Source organism: Eptesicus fuscus, chromosome 6 (genome assembly GCF_027574615.1).
Source record: "Eptesicus fuscus isolate TK198812 chromosome 6, DD_ASM_mEF_20220401, whole genome shotgun sequence".
Classification (NCBI taxonomy): domain Eukaryota; kingdom Metazoa; phylum Chordata; class Mammalia; order Chiroptera; family Vespertilionidae; genus Eptesicus; species Eptesicus fuscus.
Genome location: NC_072478.1, coordinates 17,146,733 through 17,168,000, shown reverse-complemented (window position 1 = coordinate 17,168,000; position 21,268 = coordinate 17,146,733). Strand labels below are relative to the sequence as shown.

At 52.4% G+C, this 21,268-nt stretch overlaps 1 protein-coding gene across 1 annotated transcript; it reads left to right on the top strand.

The window, feature by feature from the left end:
* The first annotated feature begins 349 nt into the window (after positions 1–349).
* Positions 350–21,033, top strand: MAP1S (microtubule associated protein 1S). The gene is made up of 7 exons (XM_008156436.3): positions 350–485; positions 1,552–1,653; positions 3,030–3,112; positions 3,825–3,965; positions 4,553–6,902; positions 19,735–19,970; positions 20,782–21,033. Exons 1-7 carry the CDS (start codon positions 356–358, stop codon positions 20,935–20,937), a joined length of 3,198 nt encoding a protein of 1,065 aa, XP_008154658.2. The 5' UTR covers positions 350–355; the 3' UTR covers positions 20,938–21,033.
* Positions 21,034–21,268: the final 235 nt, after the last annotated feature.

The window sequence follows — 21,268 nt, the reverse complement described above, 5'->3', positions numbered from 1 at the left end:
AAAAATTGTTAACACTATTACCGATGTCCCCGTTTTACAAAATACTTTTCTTTTCTCTGTTCAAGCCCTGACCTAGGGAGCTGGGAGCATCAGGGCATGGTTCTGATTGGGCCTGCGGTGCTGTGACTCCCCGAGGGCAGGGATTCTGATTGGCACGTGGTAGGCATGGGTGGATAGATTGACGGATCAATGCGGACCCAAAAGTCGGCACCACCTCCCATGACTTCCAAGGGCCAGTAGAGGGCAGACAATGAACCGGAGGGGGACTTCCGGGCGGGTGGTCAGCATTTCCGGGAAAGCCCCTTTAAGGGGCGGGGCCGGCGGGGCGGGCTCTCGGCGCCAGGGCGGTGCGAAGATGGCGGAGGCGGCAGCGGCTGCGGCCGGGCCCCGGGTGGCTGAGGCGCCGAGCTCGCTGCTGCTCGTGGTGGGCGGCGAGTGCAGCTGCCCGGGGCTGCTCAACTACGTGCTGGAGGAGCTCGAACGAGGTGGGGCCGGGGTGGCGTGGCGGGGTGGGAGCGGCCAGGCCGGGGGATGGAGGCCCGTGGGGTGGGGCGGCTGGGGGCGGAGAAGGGTTGCACCCAGGGGTTGGGGGCCGAGAGCTCGGGGTGGGAGGCGGCAGAATCCAGGGGGCCGGGTGGATGGGCGGCCGGTGGCCTGTGCGGCGAGATCCTTGGGCCCGGGGCTCAGATCCCCTCGGGGTTAGGCGGACGGCACGGCTGCTCCGCCCAGACCCGGGTGCAGCCTGCGGAGGGGACGTGGCCTGGCTTTGGTAACCGCGCGATTGGGCAACCCCGGTGACGGCTCCGCTTCCCGCCCGCCGGGCCTGCCAAGGGGAGGGCGGTGTCGCCTCGAATCCCGGGTCTTAGCAGCCTGGATGAGGCCGAGCCGGGAGCCCGGGCCCACTTTCCGTAGCTCCAGGGGGAGCTAATTGGGGTGTGGGCGGGGGCGGCTGCCAATGGGATTTGGCACCAGGGGAGGTGAGTCATAGGTGCACCTGCAAGGTTCATTTCACCTGCAGCTACTTGGCACCCTGGCTGGCGTGGTGCACCCCACCTGTAGTTGGAGGGCGTTCAGCTCTCCAATCCTAAGGGCCTGGGCTCCATCGCCTGTAAAATGGGGCGGTTCTCATGCTTGGAGAATGTTCCCCTACAGGGCCCAAGGTGGGGAAGACTGGAGGCTCAGCTCTGCTGTCACAGGGTTAACGGTGGGGGGGGGGGGGGGGGAGGGGGGAAGGGGGCGTGGACCCAAGGTGAGTGAGGAGATGGAACCAGTTTTAAGCTTGCATGGAGTCAGGACAGTGCAGAAGGATGCAGTGGGCATAGAGGACCTGAAAGGGGGGTGGGGGGGCTGTCCAGACAATGGGAACAGCTGGTGCCAAGGCCCAGAGGTGAGAATGTGCCTGGTAGTGGGAAGGAGCAATAAGACAGGTGGTGGGGGTGGGGCAAATGCTGGAGGGGAGGAGGTTACTGAGGTGAACAAGAAGCAGGGGCAGTTGAGGGGAAGGGGGCTGACGACCCACCTCCATCCCCTCTCCCTCCCCTCCCCCACTAGGCCTCCAGTCTTGGGACATTGACCCTGGCATCTGCAGCCTGGATGAGCAGCTCAAGATCTTTGTGTCCCGGCACTCGGCCACCTTCTCCAGCCTCGTGAAAGGTGAGGCTGGGGCCCTGTGTGCCCCAGCTGCTCCCCTTTTCTGTTCATTGGGCAAGTGTTCTCTGAATGCCTCAGCAGCAGTTACAGTACACCTGACCTCTGCTGAGTGTGGAGCGGGGTGGGTCCTGAGCCAGAGGTTTCTATACCTTGGTCATCAACAGCCCACGAGGCAGGTCCTCGTGCCTTTGTCCCCACTTGTCAGATGAGGCAGCTGAGGAGTGGGGGGCAGGGAGACCTCTGACCAGGGGGCTTTAGCGGAGAAGCATCTGGGGCTGCTGTGGCAGGTGGAGGGAAGGGCCCAGGCAAAGGGACAAGACATTTGGAACGTGAGGGGCTGCTGGGCAGGCCTGGAGGATGGTTTGTGGGCTTCATATTGCAGAGAACGTATCTGGTTCATGCCTGTGACCCCTGCACAGGGTCAGGTACATCAGTAGATGCGGAGCTGATAACGGAGCAGGGTCTAGGAGGGAGCTGAGATGCCTGAGCAAGCCCCGCATAGCCGGTGGCTCCTTGGAGAGCCTGTGGTGATTCCAGGTTAACAGAGCAGCTGCTGGTCGGGCATGGTGTTGCCTATAGCTTCTCCACCTCAGCCTGCCCTGCAGCCAGCCCCTTGAGTCACCTCCAGGCTGCTATGGGAGGGGAAGGAAGTGACTCGTAGTCTCATTGTCCCGGCAGTTCTGGTGGCTTCCTGACCCCTCATGGGATGGGGGTACTGGAAATCCTGTTGGCCCTGTGTGACCTCAGGGGCCACTTCCCCTCTCTATGCCTTGCTTTCCCCACCTGAATGAGGCAATATCCAAGTGTGTGACCCTGGAGGGTCCTTGCCTCTCTATCCTCCGGGCCTGATGCTCCATATTGGAAGCACATCCGGACTCCATGGGACAGCTTAGGGTTGGATCCCAGAATTAACCCCATTCCTCTCTCTTGGCTCAGGAGGCTTCCCTGTCCTCAGCTCCCTCCTGCTGCCCCTCATCCAACCCCACATGCCACTTCCCCATCCTCCTATAGTCCTGCCTCAGGGTCCATGTTGTTCCCTCATGGCCCTCCCTGGGCTCGGCTCCTTGTCTATAAAATGGGGTGGCGATGGCATCCCCCACAGAGCTGACGGCTGTGAATTGGGCCTCATAAGCAGCGGTGGCCTTGTCCCTGCTGTTTCCAATGGGAGGCCTGCTGAGTAGGCTTCCTGTTCTTGCCTCATCCTGACCTGGGGCACTACCATGTAGGCCAGCTCTGCTGGGCTGGGATTCCCCGGAAACAGATCCTGGAGGGACTTGTGGCTGCCTGGGGTCACACAGGGAGGCAGGGTTTGACCCCGGACAGCCCGACTCTGTGCATGTGGCCCAGCTCCAAACTCACAGGGTCCAATTCCCACACAGGCCAGCGCAGCCTGCACCTCCGAGGAGACGCTCTGGATATCCTGGTCCTCCTGAACCCATCAGACAAGTCCCTATGTGATGAGGTAGGACCAGCCAGCTCCTGGGGGGCGTGGGCTGCGGAGACGGACACCATCCCCCATCCTGATCCCCTGTGTCCTTGACTTCGTGCTGCCTGAAATCCTCTTCTCAGCACCCAGCAGCAGGGCCCTTGCCCCTCGGAAGCCTTCCCCACCCCATGGCTCCAGCTATAATTTATTCTCTCCGCATGGGAGATGATGGGAGCAGGTGGGATCAGAAAGGCTAGAGTTTGGGAGGAAGGAATGGGATAGGGAAGGTCTGGAGGTGGGGAGTGGGAAGGCAGGCCTGATGGATGTTTGCATTTTGTGTTCCCTCTGGCTGGGTCCTAGTAGTTGTCTGAATTGATTTCTTAATACTGCTAGCTCGTGGATGTCTGTATCCTTCTCCCCAATATCTATGAGACGATGTGCAAGATAGAGCCCAGGAAACTCCTGTAGAGACCCTTGCACAGGTTGACTCCTCTCACCAAAATGCTCCCTCTAGGAACAGCTAGCCCCATGGCTCTGGGGCTGGACCGTAGGGAGAGGTGGGCTTGAGGGAGCCCTGAAAGGGTATGGAGGGCTTTTAGGAGGAGGTGGCACTGGAGCCAGGCTTTGTAGGATGAGCAGGAGTCTGGGGGGTGAGGAGGACATAGATTTAAGGTTGGAGGTCACCCAAGGGGAGTGCTGGTTATGTCACTGTGCAGAATAGGGTCTTAACAGTCTTCCCCTCCCTCAGCTCCGGAACCTTCTCCTAGACCCTGCCCCTCACAAGCTTCTGGTGCTGGCTGGGCCCTGCCTGGAGGAGACAGGAGAGCTGCTGCTCCAGACTGGGGGCTTCTCACCCCGCCACTTCCTCCAGGTTCTGAGGGACAAAGAGGTAAGCTGCCTCCTCCCCATCTTGCCTCCCCCAGCTCTGCATCCTGGCATGTTCCCGTTGGGCTGTGTGGCCCCCGTGACTTGCTGTCTGGAGCCCCATCCCCTCCTCTGGAAGAATGATGGTGACAAGTATCCCTCCTGTTGTCAGGGTGTAGTCCCATCACCCACTACAGTGAATGGTTCAAGAGGGTACCTGTGGATTAACAGGCATCCCGGGGGCCTCAAGTGGCACCCCAGATTCCCTTCTGGAATCCTTAGTCTGGGTGGGGCATATGAGCAAAAAAACTTCTGAAAACTGTATGTTCACATTTGTAGTGAGAGATGTAACCATGATAAGAGAAGAACCAGTGAGAGGGCAGGGAAGGCCTCTCTGGAGAGAACAGCAAGTGCAAAGGCCCTGAGGCAAGGAGAGTGAGAGAGGCAGGAGGGAGGGAAGGAGGGAGGGGGCAAGGGGTGAGAAGGACTGGGGGAGGCCTGGACTTTGTCTTGAGGGTGACAGGTGACCCTCGCAGCCCCAGGGGGCAGGACAGTGGTGTCCTTGCTCAGTTTTCCCAAGGTACTGGGCGTTAACCATTTCCCCCTCTGCAGATCCGGGATCTCCTGGCTTCTGCACCCCCATCTGCAGACCCGCCCAAGCTCACCATCACCTGCCCAACCTTTGGCGACTGGGCCCAGCTGGCACCCGAAGTGCCTGGCCTCCAGGGCGGGCTCCGGCTGCGGCTGAACCCCCCGGTGCAGCGGCCGGCCTCGGAGGGCCTGCGTGAGTTCCTGGAGTATGTGGCCGAGTCACTGGAGTTGCCGGCCCCCTTTGAGCTGCTTGAGCCACCGGCATCCGTGGGCTTCCTCAGGCTCGCCCGGCCTTGCTGCTACGTCTTCCCTGGTGGCCTCGGGGACGCCGCCTTCTTCGCCGTTAATGGCTTCACTATGTTGGTCAACGGCGGCTCGAACCCCAAGTCGAGCTTCTGGAAGCTGGTGCGGCACCTGGACCGGGTGGACGCTGTGCTGGTGACGCATGCGGGCGCCGACAGCCTTCCGGGCCTCAACAGCCTGCTGCGGCGCAAGCTGGCGGAGCAGGAGGAGGCAGCGACCGGTGGGGGCTCTGGGGATGACAGGCTGCGCAGACTCGTCTCCCCCAGCCTGGGTGTTGTGTTCCTCAACGCCCGCGGGGCCACCTCCCGCCTGGTGCGTGGTGAGGATGAGGCGGAGTTGGCCCGAAGCCTTCTGGCTCGGCTGGGCATAGAGCCTCTGCCCCTGAGCCGGGGGCTGACGCCGACCGAGCCCACTGTACTCTTCCAGAAGATGGGTGTCGGCCGGCTGGACATGTACGTGCTGCACCCGCCCTCAGCTGGTGCCGAGCGCACGCTGGCCTCCGTGTGTGCCCTGCTGGTGTGGCATCCCACGGGCCCCACCGAGAAGGTAGTGCGCGTGCTATTCCCTGGCTGCACGCCACCTGCTCGCCTCCTAGACGGCCTAGTCCGCCTGCAACACTTGGGCTTTTTGCGGGAGCCCGTGGTGACCCCCCAAGACCTGACAGGGCCTAGGCGCACTGAGAGCAAGGAAAGTGTGGGCTCCCGGGACAGCTTGAGGAGAGAGGGCCGGACTTCGGTGCCTGCCAGGCCTGCCCAGGAGCGCTCTGGGGTGGCCCGGAAGGAGCCGCCACGATCTGAGGCCTCTCGCAGGGCTGAGAAGGAAGCTAGACACCCCGGGGAGGTGAAGAAGGACCCCAAACCAAGTGCCCCTCGGACCCAGCCCAGGGAGTTGACCCGGGCATCCTCTACTGTGGTCGGTGGCAAGAAGGCAGGTGCCCAGGCAGCCGCCAAGCCCCGAAGAGCACCCAGCAATCACCGCCCGGGTGTCCCATTGGTGGGGAATGGGCCCCACAGCCCCCCCAGCTTCCGGTGTGGAGAGGCCAGTCCCTCCATAGAGGCCTGCAGCTCTCCTGTCCCCCAGCTGGTGGCCACCCCCAGCCAAGGGAGCAGCCTGGAGCTGGGGCTGAGCCCCATAGGGGAGGACAGTAGCAGCCTAAAGACTCAGGAGCAGCTGGTAGCCAGTTGCACCCCCCCTCCCTGCACTCCCTCGCCAGCTGGAGCTCCCCAGGGCCCAGCTGAGGGTAGGCAGCTGTCACTGAGCCCACTGCGGGGTGGGGAGGCTGGGCCAGACGGCTCCCCCACGGTGACCACACCTTCCCTGCCGGCTGAGGTGGGCTCTCCGCACTCCACAGAGGTGGACGAGTCCCTGTCCGTCTCCTTTGAGCAGGTGCTGCCACCGCCCCCTATTCCCATGAGTGAGGCAGGGCTGAGCCTCCCGCTTCGAGGCCCCCGGGTGCGTCGCTCGGCCTCCCCACATGACGTGGACCTGTGCTTGGTGTCGCCCTGTGAGTTTGAGCACCGCAAGATGGTGCCCGTGGCGCCGGCCCCCACGTCCCCTGGTAGCTCCAATGACAGCAGCGCCCGGTCCCAGGAGCGGGCAGGTGCTCTGGGGGCTGAGGAAACGCCGCCCACGTCTGTCAGCGAGTCCCTTCCCACGCTGTCCGACTCAGACCCCCTGCCTGCTGCCGCCCCTGGCACTGCAGACTCAGATGAGGACATGGAGGGCTTTGGGGCCCCTCATCGGAACCAGCTGCCCAACCCCCTCAAGGTTCCCCCACCACTGCCAACCCCACCCAACATCTGCATGGTGGACCCAGAGCTGCTGCCCCCTGAACAGGCCCGGCTGACAGAGAGCCTCAGCCGTACCCGGAAGTCCCTGGCTCGCCCCACCTCCAGCACTGCCACCTCCAAATCCACTCCAGCGATCGCTGCCAAGACCAAGGGACTGGCTGGTAGGGACCGGGCCAGTCGGCCACTCAGCGCCCGGAGCGAGCCCAGTGACAAGGGAGGTCGGGCACCCCTGTCCAGAAAGCCCTCAGTCCCCAAGATGACCCTTCGGGGCCCATCTGGTAAGTACCTGGGAGCTGGAAACCTGCATTGGGTTACCAGCCCAAGTTCTATTCCTAATGCTGTGTGGCCTTAGTCACACTGGCCACCCTCTCTGAGCCTGTTTCCTCTATAAAATGGGGGCACACTGGTGATCGCAGTTGCTCAATGGAAACATACAGTGAGCACGTCTGTCATGGATTTGCTAGTAGCCACAGTGCCACAGTGCGGGAAAAGAAACAGGTGAAGTTAATAGTGTATTTTACATAAACGTTTGTGTTGAGGTTCTTAAGACCAGGCCCCGGTTGATGATTGGCTAGGAGGACACAACTCGACTGGCTACAATGTGTGAGAGTACACAGCACACAGAGCAGGAGCTGCAGAGGGCAAGGACGGGTTGGGGGCTGCTCCCCGCTCCCCACTCCATCCGCGACCTTGTCCACAGGCTTTCTAGAGTCCTCTCCCAGTGGGGTCCTGTACCATATGCTTCACTCCTGAGAAGCAAGCTGTGATGACGGGAGATGTGGCCTCCACTGGGAAGGCCCATTGGAGACTCGGCCGTGAGGCTTCAGTGGGGGCTCATCGCATCGGTATCTTTGGCTTGTGCCGTAGTTCCAGACTCCTCAGCAAGGGGGAAGCCAGTTTTCATCTTCAGCCACGTTGCAGTGTGAACGGTGTTCGTTTACGGAATGTTCGAGCTCTTCGGAAATCTGTTCCCAGGTGCCAGCCCAGGCCTTCCTAAGGATAGCAGTCTCGAGCCTGCTGTGCTAACCTTTTCCAGTTTTCTTTCATTGTGATGAGATACAGAACATGAAATTTACCATCTTAACCATTTTGAAGTGTTCAGTTCAGTGGCAGTAAGTACATTCACATTGCTGTGCAGCCAGCGCCACCATACATTTCCAGAACTTCATCTTGCAAAACTGAGACTGTCCCCATTAAACACTAACTCCCCATTCCCCCACCCCCCCCCCCCCCCAGCCCCTGACATCCACCATCCTTTCTGTCTCTGGATCTGACTCCATTAGGGGTCTCATAGAAGTGGAATCCCAGTGTTTATCCTGTTGGTGACTGGCTTATTTCACTTAGCATAATGCCCTCATGGCTCCTCCATATTGTAGTATGTGTCAGGATTTCCTTTTTTGTGTTAATCTTCATCCAACGACATGTTTCCCATTGCCTTTTAAAAATATATATTTTATCGATTTTTCACAGAGAGGAAGGGAGAGGGATAGAGAGTTAGAACATCGATGAGAGAGAAACATTGATCAGCTGCCTCCTGCACACCTCCTACTGGGGATGTGCCTGCAACCCAGGTACATGCCCGTGACCGGAATCGAACTTGGGATCTTTCAGTCCACAGGCCAATGCTTTATCCACTCAGCCAAACCAGTTAGGGCTCCATTGCTTTTTTAGAGAGAGTGGAAGGGAAGGATGGAGGGGGAGAGAGAGAGAGAGAGAGAGAAACGGGATTGAACCTGCGACCTAGGTATGTGCCCTTAACCAGGAATCAAACCCACAACCCTGTGGTGTGCGGGCCAACGTTCTAACCACCGAGAGACATGGGCCAAGGCAGAATTTCCTTTTTAAGGCCGAATAGTATTCCATTGTCCAGATGGACTGACCACATTTTGTTTATTCGTTCATGGACACTTGGGTTGCTTCTACCTTTTGGCTGCTATAAATAATGCCGCTATGAACATAGATAAACATCTCTTTGAAGACCCTGCTTTAAATTCTTTGAGATAAATACAGAAGTGGAATTGCTGGATCATGTGATGATTCTGTTTAATTTTTTGAGGAACCTCCATCTTGTTTTCCATAGAAGCGCCACCATTGTACATTTCCACTAACAGTATACAAGGTCTCCAACTCCTTTCTTTGTTTTTGAGCATATTTGTGGAGGGCCCAGCACAGTTCTGGGCAGATAGCACTCCACGAAAATGCCCTCTTATTTTTTTAGACAGAGAAGCATTGATCTGTTGTTACACTTATTTATGCATTCATTGGTTGCTTCTTATATGTGCCCTGACCAGCGGTCGAACCCCTAACCTTGGTTTATTGGGATGGCACCCCAACCATGGACACAAGGGTTCCAGTTTTTCCACATCCTTATCAACACTTATTTTCTGCATTTAAGAAAAAAAATATATTTTTAACTTGGATTGGACACAGCTCCCAATTGCCCACTGGGCAGGCTCCCTCCCCGCAGGCCACTCTTTATATATTTTTTATAACAATTTATTGTAGGAAGATGAGGTCAGAACGGAAATAACCCCAGTCTGCACAGATAATCGCTGCTAGACCATTGTTACAGTAAGTGTTTTGTAGTATAGCTGAGCTAATGATGGACAAGACAAAAGGACCCTGCCTTCTGGTGGTCTTATGATGGATACTTACAGTTAACACCAGTTTGATATTTACCTCAGTTGCTGTGCCGTTCTGGCCTTTTACTGCTAGGAATCTTTATGGTTACATTACATAAGCTTATCAAACACAGCTGGTCATTAATTTTGAGGCTTTGGTGCTGGCTGAGACTAGTTTGGTCAGGTTCAAAACATGGAAATTTTAAAGAAATCAGGGGCACACACAAAAATGAAGTCAGCTTTGTTTACATCTATAAAGAGAAAGTTTTGGAAGCTGACTTAGTCACCAAATAGAGGATTTTAAACTCATGATGAAATTAATACAGAATCAGAACAGTTTACAGTCTGTACAATTAATACTTTATCACTTCAAGTAAAATGGAGAAGCTCTACGACTGTATAGGTCCTTTTATCCTCCTCCTCTTATACTATAGTTGTTCTATGAACTATGTCTATATGGTACATTGAAAACCTGACCAGGTGCTGTTACAATTTTTGCTCTCAATAACATATATTTAAAAGAACTTAATGTTTCTCTTCATTCCTTAAGTTTTCCTCTGCTGTTATTTCCCTTCAGCCTGAAACACTTTCTGAGCATTTCTCATGGCACAGGTGCGCTAACAGTGCTCTCCGTTTCCTTCATCTGAGAACAGACTTCACTTGGCCTTCATCCCTGTGTGTCTTTTCTCTAGCTGTAGTTATTTTCTGTTGGCACTTTGCTGGTTTTGTTTGTTGGTTTTTGTAGTAGCCATCCTGATGGGTGTGAAGTGGTATCTCGTGGTTTTGATTTGCTCCTCCCTGATGATTAGCAGTGTTGGACATCTTTTCATCTCTTGTTGGCTGTTTATACATTTTTAGAGAAATGTCTACAAAGTCCTTTGCCCATTTTTTAATAGGGTTGTTTGTATTTTTTTTATTGGGCTCTGCGAATTCTTTCTGTATTCTTGATATGAATCCCTTATGAGATATTATTTGCAATATTTTCTCCCATTCTGTGGGTTGCCTTTTGATATCAGAGAGGAAGGGAAAGGGAGAGAGAGATAGAAACATAAATGATGAGAGAGAATCATTGATTGGCTGCCTTCTGCATGTCCCCTACTGGGGTGCAAGCCCGCAACCTGGGCTCGTGCCCTGACCGGGATCTGAACCGTGACCTCCTGGCTCATAGGTCGATGCTCAACCACTGAGCGACCATGGCCAGGCCTGTGGGTTGCCTTTTTACTCTGTTGATAGTGTCCTTTGATGCACAAAAGTTTTTACTTTTTTTTCCTAACATAAAGTACAGTTTGTCTTTTTGTTGCCTATGTTTTTGGTGTCGTATCTAAGAATTCATTGCCAAATCCAGTGTCAGGAAGCTTTTGCCTTATGTTTTCTTCTAAGAGTTTTATAGTCTTAGCTCTTAAATTATCTCTTTGATCAATTTTGAGTTAATTTATTAATTGGTTTGAGAGAGAGAGAAAGACATCAATTTTGTTCTTCCACTTATTTATGCATTCATTGGTTGATTCTTGTATGTTCCCTGACTGGACAATTATCCACCAGGAGGTATGGTCCCTTTGTCTTATCCTTCATTAGTAGTTCAGCTATACTATAAAACCAGCTGAGCTACCTCGCCAGGACTGAGTTAATTTTTAAATACTAGAGGCCCGGCGCATGAAATTCGTGCACGGGTATAGTCCCTAGGCCTGGCCTGCGATCAGGGCCATCTTCCCTGGCTGCCGGCAGCTGGCCTCACCCGCTACTGCCACCCACCCCTGGTTCCCGTTCGCCTTCAGGCAATTGGAGCCTGCTGGCTGGGGGAAGGGACCAAGAGGTTGGCCGTTCCTACCCGTTTGCCGGCCCTGCCCCCCACCGCCAGTCACCCTCTGTGTGTGGGGTGACCGGTGGGGCAGGGGCCTTGGCCTGGTGCAGCCCACATCTGCTGCCACCCATCCCCAGTTCCCTGTTCCCCATCTGGCGATTAGAGCCTGCCAGCCAGTAGCAGCTCATGCATCAAGTGTCTGCCCCCTGGTGGTCAGTGCATGTCATAGTGATTGGTTGTTCCACTGTTCGGTCGATTTGCATATTGGTCTTTTATTATATAGGATGGTCTAAACAAGGTTCAGCTTCATTCTTTTGCATGTGGATATCCATGTTTTCCAACACCATTTGTTGAAAAGCCTATTCTGTCCGCCACTGAATAGTCTTGGCACCCTTATCGGAAATCATTTGATCATGCCCATCCCGTGTGACTCAGTAGTTGAATGTCAACCTGTGAACCAAGAGGTCGCTGTTTGGTTCCCAGTCAGGGCACATGCTCAGTTGCAGGCTTGATCCCCAGTGGGGGTCATGCAGGAGGCAGCAGATGAATGATTCTCTCCCATCATTGATGTTTCTATCTCTCCCTCTCCCTTCCTTTCTGAAATCAATAAATATATATATATATATATATTTTAAATCATTTGGCCATATACATGAGGGTTCATTTTGGGCTCTTTATTCTAGTTCACTGATTTTTAAAAAACATATTTTTTTATTGATTTGAGAAAGAGAGGGAGTGAGGGAGGAGGGGAAGAGAGAGAGTGAAACAGTGTGAGAGAGAAACATCATTTGGTTGCTTTCTGTATGCACCCCAACCGGGAATTGAACCCACAGCCTGGGTATGTTCAAACCAGTGACTTTTTGGTGCATGGGACAACACCCAACCAACTGAGCCACACTGGCCAGGGCTCCATTGATTATTTCTTACCTTACTCACTTGAGTCTTCGCTCTTTTGTTCTAAGCCCATCTAAAGATTTGTCAATTTGGGTCCTGGCTGGTGTGCTCAGTGGTTAGAGTGCTGGCCCATAATCTTGGTTTCAGTTCCTTGCTTATTATTACCTTGAATATTTCATGCCATCCCTTCTGGCTTGTAGAGTTTCTGATGAAAAAAATCAGCTGATAGCCTTATGGGAGGTCCTTTGTAGGTAACATTGCTTTTCTCTTGCTGCCTTTAAGATTCTTTTTATTTATTTATTTATTTATTATTTTATTAGGTTTTTTTTTTACTAAATCTTTATTGTTCAGATTATTACAATTGTTTCTCCTTTTTCCCCTCCATATCTCCCCACCACCCGGTTCCCACCCCCCTCTCTGCCCTTACCTCCCCCCACCTGTTGTCCTTATCCATAGGTGTATGATTTTTGTCCAGTCTCTTCCCATACCCCCCACACAGACACCCCTTTCCCCCTGAGAATTATCAATCCACTCCCATTCTATGCCTCTGATTCTATTATGTTCACCAGTTTATTCTGTTCCTCAGATTTTTAATTCACTTGATTTTTAGGATCACTTGTTGATAGATATGTATTTGTTGTTCACAATTTTTATCTTTACCATTTTCTTCTTTTTCCTCTTTTTAAAGAATACCTTTCAGCATTTCATATAATGGTTTGGTGGTGATGAACTCCTTTAGCTTTTTCTTATCTGTGAAGCTCTTTATCTGCCCTTCAATTCTGAATGATAACTTTGCTGGGTAGAGTAGTCTTGGTTGTAGGTTCTTGCTATTCATCACTTTGAATATTTCTTGCCATTCCCATCTGGCCTGCATAGTTTCTGTTGAGAAATCAGCTGACAGTCGTATGGGTGCTCCCTTGTAAGTAACTAACTGTTTTTCTCTTGCTGCTTGTAAGATTCTCTCTTTGTCTTTTGCCCTTGGCATTTTAATTATGATGTGTCTTGGTGTGGTCCTCTTTGGATTCCTCTTGTTTGGGGTTCTGTGTGCTTCCTGAACTTGTAAGTCTATTTCTTTCACCAGGTGGGGGAAGTTTTCTGTCATTATTTCTTCAAATAGGTTTTCAGTATCTTGCTCGCTCTCTTCTTCTGGCACCCCAAAAATTCGGATATTGGTACGCTTAAAGCCATCCCAGAGGCTCCTTACGCTATCCTCACACTTTTGGATTCTTCTTTCTTTCCGCCTCTCTGGTTGGGTGTTTTTTTCTTCCTCATATTCCAGATCTTTGGTTTGACTCTTCAGGTACGGTGGTCTACAGTTGATTGTCTGTATATTCTTTATTTCAGACACTGTATGCATAATTTCTGACTGGTCCTTTTCCTTTTTTTTTTTTAATATATTTTATTGATTTTTAACAGAGAGGAAGGGAGAAGGGATAGAGAGCTAGAAACATCTATGAGAGAGAAACATCGACCAGCTGCCTCCTGCACACCCCCCACCGGGGATGTGCCCGCAACCAAGGTACATGCCCTTGTCCGGAATCGAACCTGGGACCCTTCAGTCCACAGGCCGACGCTCTATCCACTGAGCCACACCGGGTTCGGCCCTTTTCCATTTTTTTGGTATTCTCATTAAGGTCCTTGAAGGTCTCTTCAAGTTTATCAGCGGTTTTTAGAAGATTCTTGAGTAACCTTATAAATGTTGTTCTGAACACTGTGTCGTCCATTAGTTTGCTTTCCTCCATCTCTCCTACTTGTGACATACTTCGGTGTCTCCACATTTTGGCTGCCTCCCTGTGTTGATGGAGTGGCTTTGTGTGGTCAGTGACCTATAGGGGCTGGTAGCTCAGCTTCCCCACTCACCCTAGGTGTTCGCTCTTGGTACACCCCTTTGTGGGCTGAGTGGAAAGTCTTGGTTGCTGTTGGTACACTGGGAGGAATTGACCTCCAGGCCAATTGGCTGTGAGGACCTGCTGTGTCTATAACGGAAGAATTGCTGTGCTGGAGACACAGTAGGGCTTTGGTGCTCACTGAGTCTGCCTCTTGAATGTGTCCCTTATGAGAGTGGTTGAAATCTGGTGTCGTCCACACCGACCACTAGATACCCTAGTGTCTGGATCTCCAATGGGGTGCAGGTCTGAGGCCTCCCAGCAGGAGCTACAGCAAGAGCTACAGTTTTCTCCTCTTTAGGCGGTTTTGGAGCAGTCTGACTGGAGCTGCAGTTAATTTGGTTGAGCTGCTACAGAACAGGCCATTTATATGTAAAAGCCGCTGTGTGGAGCCTGGATGGGATTGTAGAATGTGCGGGGCGGGGTCTCAGGGCGGGGCGGGGTCTCGGCGTCACTAGGCTGGGGCGTGGCCAACGGCCATGGCTGCCTTCAGCCTTCTCTGCCTTTCTGCGTTTCTAAGTCCCTGTGTCCCGCGCTCCAGTGCAGCAAACCCTGATTGCTGGGCGCACCTCTGCAGAAAAGTCACTCTCACTCTCCGACTGATGGCTGAGTCCAGCTTCTCCCCGTAGGCGTCTGGGTCCCCTGTGTGTCCCCAGAAACTGGAGTTCAGAGTGATCGGGAGTTTGTCTCCCTTCGGTTTGAAGAAAAGCCGCGCACCCAGTCGTCCACCGCCAGCCCAAATTCGCGCGCCTCCGTACCTCAGCTCTCCAGCGTTTGCACTCCCTTCTCTTCTTAGTTGTAAATCTACCACTCAGCCAGTTTTCCCGTGGTTCTGGGTGGTAGATGTTTTGTTTTTTAGTTGTATTTTTGAAATTGTTGTGCGAGGCAGCAGTTTAGTTGTTTAACTGCCGCCATCTTGGTTCCTCCCCTCTTTTTTTGTTTTTAATTTTTGGCATTTTAATTATAATGTGTCTGGGTATGGGCCTGTTTGGGTTCTTCTTGCTTGGGACTCTCTGTGTCTCCTGGACTTGTGTGACTTTTTCCTTCACCAGGTTAGGCAAGTTTTTTGCCATTATTTCTTCAAACATGTTTTCTATCCCTTGCTCACTTTCTTCACCTTGTGGTACTCCTATGATGTGAATATAGTTACATTCCATATTGTCCCACAGCTCCCATAAGCCAGTGGTTGGCAAACTGCGGCTCGCGACCCACATGCGGCTCTTTGGCCCCTTGAGTGTGGCTCTTCCACAAAATATCACGTGCGGGCGCGCACGTACAGTGTGATCGAAACTTCGTGGCCCATGTGCAGAAGTCGGTTTTCAGCCTGGGCGAGTCTATTTTGAAGAAGTGGTTCTAACGCCAAGCCACACTAAAGGGGTCAAAGAGCTGCATGTGGCTCGTGAGCCGCGGTTTGCTACCACTGTCTTCAGCAGTCCTCCTGTTTTTTTAATTTTAATTTTTTTTTTTTTTGGTTCTCTGATTTTTTTCTACCCTGTCTTCTTATTCACTGATCTGATCCTTAGCTTCTCCTAATCTGCTGTGTATTACTTCCAATGTGTTCTTTATTAGTGCTGTGTCATACTTCATTTCCAACTGGTCCTTTTTCATAGTTACTATATCTTTTCTCATGCTGTTGAGCATCCTTGCCATCATTAGTCTGAACTCTATATCTGATAAATTTCTTATCTCCATTTCATTTAGTTCATCTTCTGGAGAATTCTCTTGTTCTTTCACTTGGGGGTTGTTTTTTTGTCTTCCCATTTTGGCTGCCTGTTTGGGTTTGTGTCTATGTAGTAGGTAGTTCTGTGACAACTCCCAATCTCTAGTGCAGGACAATGTCAGATGCTCTTTGTCACTGGCCCCAAGTACCCTATTTGGAGCTATCAGCAATCCACAGTTTGTGGCTCCCTCTGCTGGAGCTGGGTGCCTTTGGAAAGGACCAAGATATGCACTAAGGTCTGCTTTTCCTAGCCCCAGGTCCAGAATTAGATTAGGCAAAGACTCAAAAGACTCCAGAAACCCACCTCTGCCTGCATTCTGATTATTATCAGTCTTGATTAGCCTCAGGCTATCGACCACAGGGTAGGGCGAGAGGTTTTTCAACATTGTGGGGCAATTGCTCCCTCCCCACCGGGAAAAAGCTACCTGGATGATAAAGGTCTGCTGGAGAAAAGTGTCCTCTGCAGTATGAGGGAATGACTCAGCACAGGAAACTGGGGCAGCTGCCTTCTGAGCTCAAATCCCAGAGCCCACAACCCTGGATTCTGCTCACACAGCTCTAGTCCACTCTGCCCTCCCTCTGTCGGAGCCCAGTGTGAGTGGCTGCACACAAAATTTTGTGTTGGCCCTTTAAGAAAGTACCTGCATTTCCAGCCCATCTCTCCTAGGCAGACAACCATCCAGCTTTTCACAGCCAGATGTTGTTTAGGCACCTTTCTCTGTTCTCGTGCTCTGGGCTAGTGGGCCCAGCTTGGGGTTTGGATCCCAGAGTTCTCAATGGGAATCACCCACGGCTGAGATATACCTCTGGAGCTTCAGGTGCTGTCTGTGGGAGCTCAGGCAGCCCTTTGCACCTCTGCACTTCCTACCCGTCTCTATGTGGTCACCACTTTCCATCCTTGGTTATCAGGGTTCTCGCCAGCGAGTCTTCAGTTGGTTATTCAGGATGGTTTTCTGTATTTTAGTTGTTATTCCATTTTGGTCCTGGGAGCATGTCAGTATAGCTTCCACTTACTCTGCTGCCATTTTGGAAGTTCAGAGATATTACTTTTCAGTATAAGCTTTTGAAATGTAAGATAATAGCTATAAAATTCCCTTTTAACACCACTTTCTCTCAGATTCTCTCTTTGTCTTTGTTTTCAAGAGTTTATGTGTCTCAGTGTGGGTCTCTGAGTTCATTGTACTTAGAGTTCATTAAGCTTCTTGGATGTTTATGTTTGTGTCTTTCATCAAATATGGGAAATTTAGGGCTATTCCCTCCCCCCCCCCCTCCCCATATAATCTCTCTGCCCCTCTCTTCTCCCTCTTTCTGGGAATTCCATCATATATATGTTGTTCCTCTTTTTACTTTTTTTTTTTTAATGTTTGTTTTTATTTTTAGAGAGGAAGGAAGAGGGAGAGAGAGATAGATACATCAATGATGAGAGAGAATCATTGATCGGCTGCCTCCTGTATACCCCACACTGGGAATCGAGCCCAAAACCTTGCATTTGCCCTGTGAATCTAACGGTGACTTCCTGGTTCATAGGTCAATGCTCAACCACTGAACCATGCCGGCCAGACTATGTTGGTCCTCTTGATGGTATTCCAGAGGTTTCTTACACTCTATTCACTTTCTTTAATCTTTTTTCTTTCTGTTCCTCAGATTCGGTAATTTCCATTATTCTATCATCAACATCACTGGTTTTTTGTTTTTTGTTTTGGTTTTGGTTTGAGTTTTTTGTTTGTTTTTCTGTTTTTTGTCTGTTCAAATCTTGAACAGAATCCCTCTAATGAAATTTTCATTTAAGCTATTATACTTTTTTTTCAGCTGCAGAATTTCTTTTTGGTTTATTTTTTTGTTTTCTATCTCCTTATTGATTTTTTGTTTTGTTCATACACTATGTTCTTGATTTTCTCCATGTCTTTAGTTCTTTGAGGATCTTTCACACAGTTGTTTTGAAGTCTTTGTCAGTGTTGATTTTTGTTGATTTATTGTTTTTCCTTTGAATGGTCCATACTTTCCTCTTTCTTTGTGTGCCCTTTGACTTTTTTTTAACTGGACATTTGAACGTAATAATGTGATAACTCTAGAAATCCTAATTTTCTCCTTCCCTGGGGTTTGCTGTGGCTTTTTGTGTGTTTCATTATTGTGGGCTCTCTCTGTGATGGGGACCAGTCTGAGGTGTAAACGTAGTGTTGTCAGGTCTTTTCTCAGCCTCTGCCTTTCTCTGGGCTTGTGTGGGGGCTTTCTGGGTTCTCCTGTGTATGTAGTTGCTTAAATATCTGGCTCCCAGAACTGGGGGTGGAGGGGATGTGCAGTCCTTTAAATCCCATGGAAGTCGCTTCAACTTGAGGCTACAATTCGGTTGTCCTCTGGGTGGGAAGAGGAATTCCTGGTGCTTCCTACTGCCCCATCTTCCTAGAATCCTCCAACTGTTTTAACACTCTCTCCTGCGTAGCACTGTATGAAGATGATGCTGCCACATGTAAACAACAAAGTAGGTTATTTGATAGTTCCTCTTCTCTGTTCTGCTCTGAAGTTTTGGGAGCCTGGCATACATTTGGCACTCCCAGCTCATGTTGGCTCACACCCACCGCTTTGCAGTACTCGGTATCCACTGCATTGGTTAGCACGGGGCTAGATTACCTAGGGCGGCTGGTGAGAAAGCAGTGATATGACAACAGTAATAACTGTAGCTTGTGTTTACTGAGCACTTGCTTGTGGGCGGGGCCCCATTTCAGGTACCTGGAGTCGTCCTTCCCTCCAGGAGCTGAGGGGTGCCCCTGGCTTCTCTCCCCTCATGGCCTATCCTTGGCTGCTGGGCACCCTGGTCTCTTGAGTCCCTTCAGGCCTCAGCACCCACCTGAGCTATCATCTCTTGTCTTTGGGCAGAGTCCAAGGGAGGCATCTGATGGGCCCCTGTGACGTTTGGCAGGTCAGGGGTTCCCAGCACAGGGAGAGGATGGCCCTTCGGGTCCATGAGCGCCTAGAGGGTCATCTGAGGCTCTGTCTGCCAGGGCATTTGGCCTCTTTGAGAGGCCACAGTCTTGGCCACTCAGGGTTCTGCCCCTGCATGCTATATCAGCAAACGTGTCTTAAAGGGCCAGAGGGTAAACTTCAGCTTTGCAGACCAGACCATCTCTGTCTCAAACTCAGAGCATCTCAGTAAGTACCTGAACAGCTATTCCAGTAAAACCATCTTTATAAAAGCAGATGGTTGCCATATTTAGCCTATAGGTCATCACTTGCCCGATCCCTCCTCTACCCCTATCCTCCTGCCTATGATCCTCCTCATCTCCTCTGCCCTCCAGCTCTCCTGCTCCTCACTCCCTTGCACTTGCCATAGCCACAGTAGCTTTCTCTTCCTAAGGCTCCATGCAGCATCCTCACCACCACAATCCCCAGTTCCGAGTGACAGATGCCATTTGCCCAAAGCCAGGAGTTTCATTTATTTGCAACTGCCCTGCAGCCCTTTGGGCCCACACCCTGAGCGGCGCAACATTGATGTTCCTAAGACATCGAGCATCTGGTAGGCTTCCTGTGCCCAAGACCTCAACCAAGTGTTAAAATTCACTCATCCCAAAGTGGCAGCCCTGTCCCCCTTGCACAGGCTCTGGGTTCAGGGCTGTGAACGAGGCTCCAAGCACAGCTGCCCCAGTTCCATCCAGGCCTCCCTGTCCTGGGTCTCCTTCTTGCAACTCGATCCCTCCCACGCCAGCTCTTGCTCTCTGTTGCCCCTGTGGGCAGGGATTTTTGTCTGTCTTGCTCACTACCATGTCTCTAGGACGTGGTGCCCAGGAGGGCTTGTCAAATGTCCCTTGAGTAACTGAACAGATGGATGCTGCAGTAGCAGCGAACCTTCCAGGCATCAACTGCTTTTAGGGCTCAAGTGCCAAAAACCCCCTCTTCCAAGAAGACCTCTATAGTTGCCCCCTCCTTCTGGCCTGAAGGATGTTTGTGCCTGGAGGCTGGCAAGGGAGGGTCCAGGCCTTGAGGAGGCAGCCAGGGATGTTTACCGAGTTCATTGAGTAACCGTCCATGCCAGGGAGGGCTTGTCAACCAACCATAAAACAGCGAGATCAGGCCTATCGAGGAGAAGCACTCAGAGAGGTGCACATAGAGCTGGAAGCCTTGTCCCAAGCCCTGAGACTCAGCCCCTTCCCAGGCCCAAAAGCTCATGACTGACCCCATCCTTCCTGCCCACAGGGTCAGCCAGCAGCCGGCCAGGTGGGTTGGAGGCCTCCCCTGGCTCCCCTGTCTACCTTGACCTGGCCTACTTGCCCAGCGGGGGCAGCGTCTGCCTGTTAAATGAGGAGTTCTTTCGGCGGGTGCGCTCACTCTGCTATGTCATCAGCGGCCAGGACCAGCACAAGGAAGAGGGCATGCGGGCTGTCCTGGACGCATTGTTGGCTGGCAAGCAGCAGTGGGACCGTGACCTACAGGTGAGTGACCACCCTACGGCCTTAGGCAGTCTTGACACAGGGCGGGGTCAATGCCTCCCAGTATGTTCCTGTTGAACCCACACAGAGGTGGGACTGGGGCTCGGAAATTCAACTGCATCCCCAAGGTCACGAGGAAAGGAGGGCAGGAGCCCTCCCCCTCTCTCAGGTTGCTGTTCCTGTCACATCCATTTTCTCATTCCTCTGCTGCAACCTGATTGGGGATGCAGGGCAAGGCTGGTTTGATCACCTCTCCTGACCCCCAGTTCTTAGCCACCCCATTGTCATGAGAATCGGCCAGGAGGAACAGGTGGGGTGTGGCATCTACACAGTTGATTCAGAGGACTGGGGTCGTCCCCAAAGGAAGCCTTGAAACAGAGCATTGAAGGGTGGGGCAAGTTTGGGGAGAGGGGAGAGCTTAGGTACCTGGCTGCCCACTCAGTATGTGAGTGTGAGACCCTGACCCTGCACACAGCTTACAAAGCAGCCAGGAGGGAGAGTCTGGGTGAAGGGCACAACATGGGTAAAGGCCTGGAGGTGGGAGTGAGCCTGTTATGTTCAAGGAGCTGCAGAGAGGCCCAGGTGAGCCTAGATTGGGAGGCACAGAGAGGGGTTCACAGAGCCATGGCCCGGTCTCCTGGGGTGTCAGAGGGTCCTTTGGGTGCTGTGGGATCAGAGGGACTTCAGGGATAGGCTGGCTGCTAGGGAGGCGGGGCACATGTGGCCAGAGAAGGGCGCCTCAGCTGCCCAGGGGCTGGGTCACGAGAGCAGAGCGTTCTCCCCTTCACTGCTCATTCATTTTTATTGCCCACAGGTGACCCTGATCCCCACCTTCGACTCCATGGCCATGCATGAGTGGTATGAGGAGACGCATGCCCAGCACCAGGCGCTAGGCATCACGGTGCTGGGCAGTAACAGCACAGTGTCCATGCAGGACGAGGCCTTCCCTGCTTGCAAGGTGGAGTTCTAGTCCTGCCTCACCACTACACCTACCCCACCCCTCAGCCCAAATCTGCCACCATCCTGAGAATCACTGCATCAGAAATAAACCAAGTGCCCCACTCCACTGTGGCCTCGGTTCCTTCTGCCGACAGGAGACTTGGTGGCACCTGGGACAGTCATCGCTACCATGTGGGTCCCCAGGTCAGGCATGGAAGAGGGCATACCTCTCCAGTACTGATTGCTGGCAGTGGCACTCGCTGTTAACTGCAGCCTCCAGCCCACCCTGGCCACTGGTGAGGGTCCCATTTTACAGACAAGGGAGGCAGCTGCTGGAGCCCTGCCATGTAGACCAATCAGTG